The 12026-nt window shown below is 44.7% G+C and overlaps 1 protein-coding gene across 2 annotated transcripts in view; it reads right to left on the bottom strand.

Moving 5' to 3' along the window:
• Positions 1-11913, bottom strand: part of LOC111651704 (SR-related and CTD-associated factor 8-like) — a 45690-nt gene extending 33777 nt beyond the window's left edge. The window contains exons 1-5 of one of the 2 annotated variants that reach the window (XM_087172775.1): positions 11746-11913; positions 11300-11441; positions 11180-11218; positions 10828-11049; positions 8698-10675 (exon numbers count right to left, since the gene is read on the bottom strand). In XM_087172775.1, coding sequence (XP_087028901.1) covers positions 8712-10675; positions 10828-11049; positions 11180-11218; positions 11300-11441; positions 11746-11898 — 2520 coding nt within the window. In that variant the 5' untranslated portion in view covers positions 11899-11913 and the 3' untranslated portion in view covers positions 8698-8711. Of the gene's footprint in view, positions 1-7934; positions 10676-10827; positions 11050-11179; positions 11219-11299; positions 11442-11745 lie in introns of those variants that run through there. The other variant, XM_023401728.2, reaches the window with a different exon arrangement.
• Positions 11914-12026: the final 113 nt, after the last annotated feature.

Here is a 12026-nt window from a genome sequence, read left to right on the forward strand (position 1 = left end):
CCCTCTCACACACACTGGTGTGACATCTGCTGTGGATAGGCCCTGTCACACTGCAGTCTCTGCTGGGGCCGGCCGTCACAGATGTTCACAGCGAGGTCCTCAGTCCATTCCTCCACCCCTTGGGAGAGTTCAGACCAGCGGTCCAGAGAGACAGGGAGACAGGAAATCTGTTCTTTTTCTATTTACCAGGCCAGCGGATCCACAGTTACACACACGCACACACAAACACACACACACACACACACACACACACACACACACATAAACACATGCGTACACACTTCAGTCCTTACTATCCAATTTAACCTGCATGAGGACAAGACAATTTATTCAGGAGTGTTTTTTTTCCAGAGGAAGACTGTGTAGGTGTATGAAAGAAAGTGCGAATGTGTGGAGGAAGGAAAAAAAAGGTGTGTATTTGCTTATATTTGTATATGTGTACAGTGTGTGTTTGTGTGTGTGTGTGTGTGTGAGAGAGAGGGAGAGAGAGAGAGTGACAGCCTGGAAATCCCTGATGCCTGCTGGTCATTAATAAACATGATCATGAATGTTTAATCCCCATCAGCAGGGTGGCAGGGGAACCCTCGTTGGTGATATTGACAAAGTCGCACACACACACACACACATACACTATCTCACACACACACTATCTCACACACACACTCGACAGATTGGAGGAGCGGCAGGAGGGAGGTTTGAAGCGCCCAACGTGAGGTTAACTACTCATGAGCAGGACACCGCCTCTCCCTTCACTGTGTTAACCGTGTGTGTGGGATGATGAGAATTTTCTGTACAACTTGTTTTACACGTAAAGCTTCAAATGAATGTCAACATAAAAGACTGTTCATGTGTCTGCGCACACTCCTGTCCAACTTTAAAGAACCTATTGATAGTAAGAATGCACAAGAAACAAACAGATTTAGCCATTAGGGCTAAGGAAACTGGGATACACTGTGAAAGTGTGACTAGGGAGGAATAAATTCCACAGCAGAGCGGTTTCCCCCGTATTTCAGGAATTTTCTACGAATGCACGCCTTGAAATAAAACAGAATAAAGTAGATCTCCGCACTTGAATCAAGAAAAAGATTCTCAAGTGAAGAAGCAAGTTGGTGTGTGACAGAAACTCGCTGAATTCATCTCAACCCTTGTGCAAAAATGTTTTCAATTGTTCCAGGAAACTCAGATTTCTAGGATTCAGATAAAGTGACTTATTAAGATAAAGTGAAGTTATTTCTTTAGAAAAACACTGTATTAAGAATTAGGCTGATAAATATTGATTTTCCAACATTTTCCTCATATTTAAAGTTGCTTATATTGGCCACTGACATGATGGACATGTGCTGTATGTCCTGTTGTGGTGGGAATAAACACAGGGAGAGGAAATGTTCAAGAATACAACAACTCTTTGTGCTGTGCCCCACGTCTTCAGAAATGATGCATTTTTAATGTTGAAGTAAATTCAGTGTAATCAGGATCAAAACCAGGTTGGTTTGTAGACACGGTTCTAAAGAACTGCAACATGATGCCAGTCTTTTTGTTCGGTTTCATTATTGTACATGTAAATGGAGATTTAATATGAAAGTACACAAACATGTAATTTATTTTTAAACAGGTTAATTTGCGAACGTAGCAACAAAAAAAAACATTCTGGTTAATGTGACAAAAACTATTTCTTTGGTTTGAGATTTGTCGCACATGACTGTCTAAGTGCTGTTTCAGAGGCTTCTGCATCGTGTCAAGAATATTTGGGGATTATTTGCCTAAAAATCTTAACAATTTAATGTTTCAGTTCATGCTCAATGTGAACAATTTTCATTGGAACTACTTTCTACAGAAGAAACAATCCCTGTTAAAACGGTTGAAAGTGTGTTCTGTGAACTATCCAAAGTAATTTGGACCTTGTTTCTTGGAAATAGATGATGATCTTTAATATTTGAAAAGTAATTTATCAATTCTGATTGTACTTCTCGCCAATGTTTTTATCTCCAAAATAAAACCCAAACTATCCGCATGATCAGACACCAGTGAAGATCAATGAGGAGATACGTTTTTTTAGATGTTAGCCATTGGATTTTGTATAACATTGGCCTAAAATGTTTGCAGCTTTATCTTAAAGAACTTGAGTATCTGCTTTAAAAACATCAGTGCTATTTCAAACATCTGATTTCATTTCATTTTGTTGTTTAACACAAAAACATCCATTAAAAACAGAACCACGTTTGATGACAGTACCTTGATATTTACAAATCTGTTGACTTCCTCTTACAACAAAGCAACCTCCCACCCCTCTGCCCGACCTTCCCATGATTCTGATGAGTCAGGAATTTCCTATCTTTTTTAATTTGACACCGTCTGCTCTGTGTCTTGTGCACACTTCAGAGTGACGCCTCCGACTCTCAGGAGGGAATTTGCTTCTTCCCATCGTAAACAAACACACAGACAACGAGGAGGCCTTCAGGGCTAATTACCAGCTAGCTGCTGCTGCGGCTAACAAACAGCACAGGGGGAGCAAAGGCAAGGGAACAAATGAAGTCACATGTGTGGGCAGGTAGACACACACACACACACACACACACACACACACGTTCACTATGGTTCTTAATGGAAACAATGAAGCTTGTTTTGGCGGTTGATGAACCAGGTGTCACATCTGCAGGAAGAAGCTGAGTCAGCCTTTAATAAGCAGCTTTTATAAGGTCTTCCTTTACAAACGATGACAGACATGTGAATGGAGGCGACCCAGACTGCATGAGAACAAAGTGAATATAAAACGTCTGCATTGTGAATGTGTGTGTCAGGCCTTTATCACACAACTTCTGTAGCTGCAGAGGACTGCAAGAATGAGAAGAGGCTACATAATCAGAAAATTGGTTGAGCATGCAGTGGGAGCTGGTTAAGCGAGTGTGTATGACTGCGATACGTGCACAAATGTGCCCACTCCCATGAGAGCAGCGCTGATGGAAGACCGTCAGCGGGAGGCTACAGCCCCTACCTGCCTGTCCTGTCTGATACATTTCATGTTTCCAAATTTCCACAATGTGCTGCGCTGTCAAACTCTCGCCCCGCTTGCTCAGCATCTCAGCACACCTCCCTCCCTGCACACCCCCCCCACCCCATCCCACAAACACACACATATTCCTCATTTGTGTTGTCAGATTTAATAAGCTCCCCTGTCACCCAGATTACACACACAGCACTCTGTGAATCATGATTGGATCCTCTCTAAAAATCAGGAAGAGTGTTTGTTGTGCTCATCGCTGTCTCCTTGACTACTTCATTTTCCCAGACACCTCCCTGTCTCTCCAACAGTGGTAACCTTTAACCTCCTACGACCCTGCCCTCACCCTGTAATGAGCGCAGCGCAGCTTGAGATGAGAAGCAGAAACACTAGCACTGACAGAAGTCATCTAATGATCCAGAGACAGCCACTTTGGGCAGATAGTCATGTAAACAGATGATGTATGTTCACTGATATTTGTGTTTTGAACTGGGGCCACTCACAGGGAAGATTAGGGGCTAACAATGTTAACAGAGACAACAGTTGTAGACATCAATCCTGAAATGTAAATGCCCTGTCTCTGCCTCTGCAAACCATGTTTGCACTAATGGGTTTAATTCTGGTTGCATTGTGGCACCGCTGACACACCGCCAGTACACACACACTTAGTTATGTGTGTAGGAAAAAGGTATTCAGTGACAGGCATGTAGACCACTGATAACACACACACACATACATACACCCGCCTCCTCAGTATGCAAATACACACTGACTTGGCAAAGACAACCTCTTCTCTCTTCCTGCTCCTGGCATGGATAAAAAAAAAAAAAAAAACCAAAACACTTGCCACCAAATTTTTATTCTCCCCAAGAGAGGATGAAAGAAATTAAATGTCCACATGAAAGTCAAGAAATAAAGGAATAATGAGTCAAGCTGCTGCCTTCAAAGACAAAAGTGGAGCAACACTCACTGTGTACAGGAGAACAATCAACAACATTGTCGAGAAATGCTACGTCTGGATTTGCTGTATTTGCTGTATTTGCTTTGAGACAAAGCAGTAGATAAAAGTTGTGGTCCTGCGGTCCTCGCTGCGATTATGAGCGTGTTAACAGATACATGCGGCATTATTACAAATTACTGGACTTGTGTCAGGGTGGTAGGGTCAACATCTAAAATCACTTGTGAGATTTTCTTTTTAGTGAGAATAGGAATAAACTTAATTTGAGCCATGGCAATATCAGTCAGCGTCCACAACTTTGGTCCAGAATAAAATATCACAGAAACTATCACAAAAGACTTTCAGGCTCCCCAGAGGATGAATCCTAAACATTTTGTTTATCCCCTGACTTTTCATTTTCTTTTCATCATCACTTCCACTCATCCAATAAAATAAGTATATAAGAAATAAGGCCCCATATTGGCAGGTACACATGTGGGTGAAATGCCCTTGAGCAAGGCATCGCTCCCCACACCATCGGCTCCGGGGCTTCTGCTCTAACTTCCTACACTCACGCTTCCTTGTGGTGCAATGGGACAACTCTGTGACCTTGGTGCCTCTCTCAGCCAACTTGCAGCAGGGTGCGGCCTGCGGAGGGGCTGAAGTCCTGAGTAGGCCAAGTTCCTGGGTGAGGGGAACTTTGGGAACCTTGGCCGAGCCTTGACGAGTCTGCTGGCTCTGATAACGGCGAGCAATGCAGGAGAAACTTACACACACTCCCACAGTGGTGAGTAATTACTGTGGCTGCAGAGTGTGTGCCGAGATAGGGGATTCCTCTCCCGCATAACTAGGTGGACGAAAGATAGATTGTCCTGTTTTTTTGCTCGACTCGATCTCTGGTGCTCATGAATTCGTGAGAGCAGCCACTGTAACGCAGACACTCTGTCTCTTTCCACTTGGCACAGACTCCAGCATGCGAATATGATATCTGGGTATCTGGCCATGGGAGATAGAGGCTGATTTAAGTCTAGAGGTTTTGGGAAGGGCTAATCAATAGCTTTAATCAATTAAGAATGCAGCAACTGAGAAGCTGCAGAAACAGGCCAAATCTCACACTAGAAGGACCTCATTCCATTTATCACACTGCTCCTGTATTGATCCGAAAAAGGTATGGAGAGAGGCAGAGGAATTAATTTCAGCGAGGTGACACCGTGAGGATCCTGCATGGCAGCAATTTTCTATGCCCTTTTCTCTACCCTGGCCCTGCTGTTGTTTCAAAGGAAGTGATTTCATGTGTGGGTATACTTCGCCTGACGGGCTTTTTATTTGTCTAAGTGAGAGTGAAGCACAGAAGGTAAGAGAGGTGAGCACTGCAGATTTTGAGCTGTCGCACTCCAAGAAACCAGTCTGCACAGAGCACACTCCGTCTGCCATAATAATGATGAGCGCTGCAGTACCACACTGACCTCAAATGGTCAGAGACGGTACTGACATTACAGTTCCACTAACTGTAGTCCTGTTAATGGCAACAGGAACACTATCTGTTGTGGAAATGAGCCACTAGTCATCAGTCTGAGTAAAACTAATTAAAAATGCTCCTCACTGAGCTAATTGGGCCTTGAAGTTAAGGCACCTCCAGTTCATATCAGACTAGGAGATTTTATGATTTCCTCACATCATAGTAAAAACATTTACAAGTTAACCTTCAGCGCCGTCTAATTTTCTTCCTCTCAGCAGGGAACTCAAATGTATCTGACCTACAGTCAAAACCACACATTAGCGCTACCATCTGGGTATGAACTAGCAAGTGTATTATCATTCCATGCCATTACGGTTTAGGTGCTCTCATTACTTGTCCATGCTGAGGTAATCCTCACCTAAAGGTCAGGCTTGCTTTGGTCTGTTCCCATAGGCTTAGCTAGGGGTTTATATTGAGTATAAATTGAAAATGATGTGCAAATGGATTGGCACATGAGCACCATTAGACTCATCCCTGAGCTTTATTGGAAAGCCAGGTCCAAATGTTGATATTTCATTCTATCACGTTTCCTAATTAAAGTTTACAATTGTGAACGCGTCCTTTATTCTGCTGTAGATAAATAACTGAAAGATGCTGGACCTCTCCTAGAGAGGGGATTTATTTTTATTGATGTCCAAAGGAGCCCTGGCCAACTGCTGTGTACATGTTTGTCTGTTTCAGGGCAGATAGTGGTTGATTCAAAGTCTCAGCCTGTCAAGTCTTTCTGAGGGGAGGTCAGGAGGAGGTTGGACTTGGCTGACTGCCTGGGCCTCTGGGAGCCAGGTGGGAGCTAGAAATTTATGGAGTGAGTCATAACAGAGGACACACAACTGGGTATTTTGAGCTCAGCTTTATCCCTGAAAGGTCCCCGGATGCTTAATCCAGAGCCAAACTATGAAATATGTTGTTCTGTGTATTAATGTTTGGATTAGCAAACTAAGCTCAGGTGTAATTGGAGGTAGAGACATTTTGCCACACATAGTGCTGCTCTTCTCCCGGTGTTTTCTTTATGAGAGTAAAAAGCGCTGAAATGGCATCAGTAGACACCATGATGCATGCGATTGTTCAAATAAATCCCCTAGCTTGTGTTTTCTAACACTAGCCAGGCCATAAATGAGTATAGAGAGGCGTTGGTGTGTGCTGAGTGTGCACTTCCTCCAGCTGTAGCAGCCATGTCCCTAGCAGTGCAGGGTGGAAGGGGGTGGGGGTTAAAGGCAGCCAGCATCTTCTCCTGCCTCCTCCACATTTCCGTCATCTACCTACTCCCTCCTCCCCCATTTGTTCTGTTGTGGTAAGCACCAGATGGCTGCTTTTTATTGTTTTTCTTTTTATAATGATAGGAACTGTCCCCGTGAGAAATGTGCACTTCCCTAGAATTCAGCGAATCATTTGACCGCTTCAGTAAGAGGGCGCTTGGTTATAACCTACACCTTTATTGCTAGGTCTGAAATATATTAGTGGTTTGACTGGAATTGACCATTATTCGACATCTCAGGTGTCAGGAGGCTTTTTCCAAGGAAACAGGTTTGTTCTTTTCTATTGCTGCCCTCAACATTTGCTGGATACTAATTTTAAAAAGTACCTTAAGAGTTAGTCTGCAGTCTTAATGTTTTATTTATGTGAAAGAACCTTAGAAATAAGGATATTTGATGCTTATCTCAATAGACAATCTACTAAATAAGATATGTCAATACCAGAATCTTGTTATTGGTTTAAACTACTAACATGTCTGGTCAAAGTATTAGTTATCTTAGTTGCATTCTGCTCTCGAGGTCGAAGCTGCAGTGTTGATGTGTTTGCAAAAGTTCGTCTGATTGACTTCAATCAGGATTCATGACAATAAGAGCGGTAAAAAAACTGATGCACCTTCAACTTTTATTCAACATCACAACTCCTGTAGTAGACATTTGGTCTGAGAGAACAGCAGACTATGGATTTCTAGTAGTATGTCTCAACAGAAAAGCACTACAAGTATGAAATGAACAAGAGAGACAAGAAGGTTAAAACATGGCTACAGGCCTGCATGCACAGAACAATGGAGTATATATTGTTCTCCTCTAGGTGAGTGCTGTACAAACTGCCCAGCTACCATTCAAACGGTAGGCCAGTCAATTCTGTGCAGGTAGCATTCTGTTCATAGAGCTGTCTGAAACTGAGTTGCACGCACAGTCTTGTGTACATCACACAGTAGTGTTGGGTAGCATCATGAACGACAAATCCATTCAAAAAGGCACAATCCCCTCCTCAACAGTCACCCAGCAAAAGCTTAGGGAAACATACAGGCTGAAGTCATCAGTAACTAAAAACTACAAGTCCCACGGTTGCATCCAACAAAGCGCTCTGTGGATGGATGGTATAGCAGCAACTTGGGTTACGAGAACATCAAATCGACTGAAGTGACAGCACACAATGTGTACGAGTCTGTAAAGCAGTCTTAGTTTCCACTGGTCCTCGGTCAGAAAACAGTCCTAAAGCATATGTTTTTAAAACAGACAAAGCATGTTTATTTCAAACTAAAACAATATGCACCTGACATGAGAACATCCCTCTGTTCATTTTCTTTCTCCCCCCCTGGCATGTCATTTTCTGTTTGTGTTCACTGTATAATTAGAAACAAATTACAGACATTTATTTTGGGGATACAACATTTTCATGTTTTCATTTTAAAAGTGTTCATTTTTTTCCCAATTATAAGCAACTGTACTGGTCTCACCGTATGCAGGCTATTTGTTCTCCTTAGAAATAGAAAGCGTTGTAGGACACCACAAAAGCATTCTTTGAAAACTTTGCAGCAGCATTTTAAAAGAAGAGGAGACAGAAAATGGGGCCAGCAACTGCCGTTTTCAAGTATTGTGTTAAACTGTATTCAATCCATAGTTGAACAGCCAGGATTTCTTACTCTCTTCCATAGGAAGGTCAAAGCTTATTTTCCCCATATACAATTGAAACATTTTGGCAGGCAATTTGATAAAATTCACCAAGCTTAGATTAATTAAAATGGGTGGGGTTGCATTACATTTTAAAAAAGGAAAAAGGAAATAAAATACAAACAAAATTTCTATCAATAAATCAGCTAATGAGCCTTCTATTTAAGTACACTGGTATTTGTGAGAGATAAAATCATTTGTTATTGGCTATCAGACAATAACTGATGTGAGTCAGTATTCGTCATGTCCCGTGTGGTGGTGGTTTGCTGACATAAGTACAGAGAAGAAGAGACAACTTTACAAAATGATCTTTTACCTACTGAGTGATGATTATGTCCCCTCAGTGTCTGTGACAGTGTCTACCACTGGCTGACTCGCAGCTTCCTCCATGGGCTCACTCTGTTCATTGTCTACGTCCTTAGGAGAGGCAAGCTGCTCCTGCTCTGGTTCACTTTCAGGGTGCATTGAGTCAGAGGAAGGGTCTGCAGTGGGCTCAGGAGAGGCCTCAGGTGTGGGTTCAGCCACGTTGCTACTGTCCATCCCAGGTCCGTTGACCCACTGGGGGTGGGGTGAGGAGGCTCTCTCTTGTGACTCCTCCTCATCCTTCTGTGGACTTTCCTGCTCCTCCAGGGAGTGAGCTGTCTCTCCAGGGGGGCTGGCAGCTAGTGTGAAGGCCACAGGTGAGTCCTGGGATGACGCCTCAACCAAAGGTAAGGCTTGGATTGGGGTCTCAGTGTCTGGAGAAGCAGTGTCTGGAGAAGCAGTGTCTGGAGAAGCAGTGTCTGGAGAAGCGGTGTCTGGAGAAGCGGTGGTCTTGGATGGGGATTCGGCTGTGGGCTGGGATTGTGATTCTGTTTGTGGAGGGGTTTCTGATTGTGGTGATGACTCGGCCTGGGTGGGAACCTCAGTCAACGGGCTCTGACTCTTGCTATTAGGTGATGCGTCAGGTGACTGGGCAGCCAGTGGCGATAGCGCCTGGGGGGTTTCAGATGGACCTGAGGTTTCTGACTGGGGCTCAGGCATAGCTGCTTGGCTCTGGGATGGAGGTGGAGACTTTATCTGCACCTGAGGCAGCTGTTGGTTCAGACCCATGGGGGAAGGTTTGGCCTGAGCTTGAGGCAGGAGTGGGGACTGAAATCGTTGCTGCATTTGGGGGTTCAATTTGAGTGGTGCAAGCAGTTTGCCTTGGTTCAGGGTCAGGTTGGGATTAAGAGGTGGAGTTGGAAGCAGAGGTGTAGGTAGAGGGAGAAGAGGTGTCCAGCTCCCACGTTCACGTTCACGTTCCCTCTCGCGATCTCTCTCTTTGTCACGGTCTCTCTCGCGTTCATGCTCCCTGTTGCGATCTCGGCCCCGCTCCCTGTCTCTCTCCCTCTCGCGCTCCCTCTCACGGCTGTGACGGTTACCATTCATCTCCCTCCTGAAGTCAAAATCTCTTTCGTCTCTGTCTCTTTGTCTGTCCCATGGTCGTCTTCGGTCATCTAGGTCTTGATGTAATTCACTATCAAAAGGAGCTGTGGCACCACCACTTCGGTTCCAGGCCTGTGGCCCCCCAGCAGCACCAGCATTTCCAGGAACGCCTGCTCCTCCTGCTGTCCCAGGACGGCTGTCAAAGCGGTTGGGGAAGTTCTGCCCAGGTGTGGGGCGCTCCTCCTGGAAGCCTTTTGGAGCGCCAGGAGCCTGTGGGCCTCCTCTCATGCCATCTCGTTCATCAAAGTCTCCTCTGGCCTGGTTCCAGCGGTTATCAGGAGTGAAGCCTGCAAGAGCCTGCAGACGTCCCACTAGGCTGGTTCTGGCTGTCCCTGGGGTCTGGAGCAAGGGAGGCCTGCCCCCTCCACCTCCTCCTGCTCCTCCACCACCAGCTCCAAGGGGCTCCCTGTGCTCTGGTGGCGGGGTCCTCAGCAGGCCTGTGCTCTGCTTTTCCATTGGGGGGAAGCGATAGTCCTGGTCTTTGCCTTCATCAGCACCAGAGGAAGACTCATCTTCTGTCTTGGATAAACTTTCATTGGTAAGGTTCGGGGCCCTGTTGAAGGGGTCCAGTTGAGAGAAAGGAGCTCTGGCACGGGCCTGTAGAGAACTGTCGAGGAGGCCAGCAGCCTGCTGGGCAGGGCCCTGCTGCATGAGGAGTGGGAAACGGGCTGCAGCCCCAGGCTGAAGGAGGTTAGGTCGCACATCTAGAGGCAACAAGCCAGGCATTCTCTGCCCAGCCAGACCAGACTGATGCAGCGGGTGGGTGAGGGAGGCTGTAGGGTGCATGCCAAGGAGACCCATCCCACTGCGGACAGCATTCTGCATGCCTGGGAACAAAACATAACAAAAGAAATAAATGTTAAAATTCTTCTTAGTCAAACACAAATAACCTTTATAACCCCACATAAAAAAAAACTTTTAAAAGAAAATACTCCACAAGATGTGATCCGAGCATCCACCAGACAAAATCTATTATCACCTTGCAGTGTGAGCTCTGCAGCAGCATCCAATCCCTCTGCAGACTGAGCTGTTTTCTCATTGGTGGCTTGAGTTTGGACTCCCACAGGGTTGAACACACCGGCTCCGGGGATGGCTGAGGGCATGAAGCTGCCAGGGATGGTGCTGGTTGGAGGGATCATAGCGCTGAATGGTGATTCCTTGACAGCTTCTTGGTTGGAGGCCACTGAAGGCTGCACTAGAGCTAAAGGTGAGTACAGGAGAAACAACAAATTTAATCAAAAATAATAAATTAAAACTAAACTAACTACTTTGCCAATTTTCAGACTATATGCGTGTATTAGCTATAGGAATAGCAAGTCATAAATACTTACAAGTAGTTGCTGAGGCCATTCCTGCTGTCTGCATAAAACCTGCACAATAGAAAATAAGTTTTGTGTAAGCTTGTGAATTTTTCTGGATCTGATCTTTATGTGGCTGTTTGCTTCATTTACCTGGTGGAGGCTGTGAGGCATTGAAGCTAGCCCTTATGAAGGGTGGTGGCGGCCCGTAACCTGGAGGGGGTATGCCCATGGTAACAGGGAAGGTGGGTGGCACCAAACCTACTGCACTGGGAACGGCCTGGGCAACTGGTAGCTGGATGAGAGAAATGTGAGTGAGTGTACATGCAAAACATGGGTAAGTTAACAGTGTGATATCTTACATGGTACACAAGTAACGGATTGAGTCTCAGTGGCTGCCCAAGCTCCCATTTAATGTCTGCTGCTCTTTCTATGTTTAATAGATCAACCAAGCACTACTTATTACAAAGAAAGATGCATCATCATCCATAAACAAAGAAAAAAATAAATAAAAAATCTAGATGAAATATTTTAAATTTTGAATAATTATTTTATGGAGAAGCTGGCAAGCATCAAAATAGTGTGTCTATGTGCAGTACCTGTACAGGCATCATGGTAACCTGCTGGTTGTAGGTCTCAGTCTGGGTGTTAGATACTGCTGTAGTCTCTGCGCTTACTGGTTGACTTGCAACTTCCTTCGCTGGCTCAGCATTCTTGGCTGCTTCCCACTCTGCAAAAAAAAGACAAACCATTCAAAAGAAATTCAAAACGATCAACCAAATATTTCTTTTGGATTAAGGAGTTTAGCTGTGTTTTTCCAACTCAATTTTTGTCTTCATTTTCCTAACAGGGTGGGGGGTAACCCGATGGGATTTCTTAA

Source organism: Seriola lalandi, unplaced genomic scaffold, assembly GCF_002814215.2.
Source record: "Seriola lalandi dorsalis isolate HSWRI2012SDOR001 ecotype SW California unplaced genomic scaffold, Sedor1 jcf7180002053728, whole genome shotgun sequence".
NCBI classification, from domain to species: Eukaryota; Metazoa; Chordata; class Actinopteri; order Carangiformes; family Carangidae; genus Seriola; species Seriola lalandi.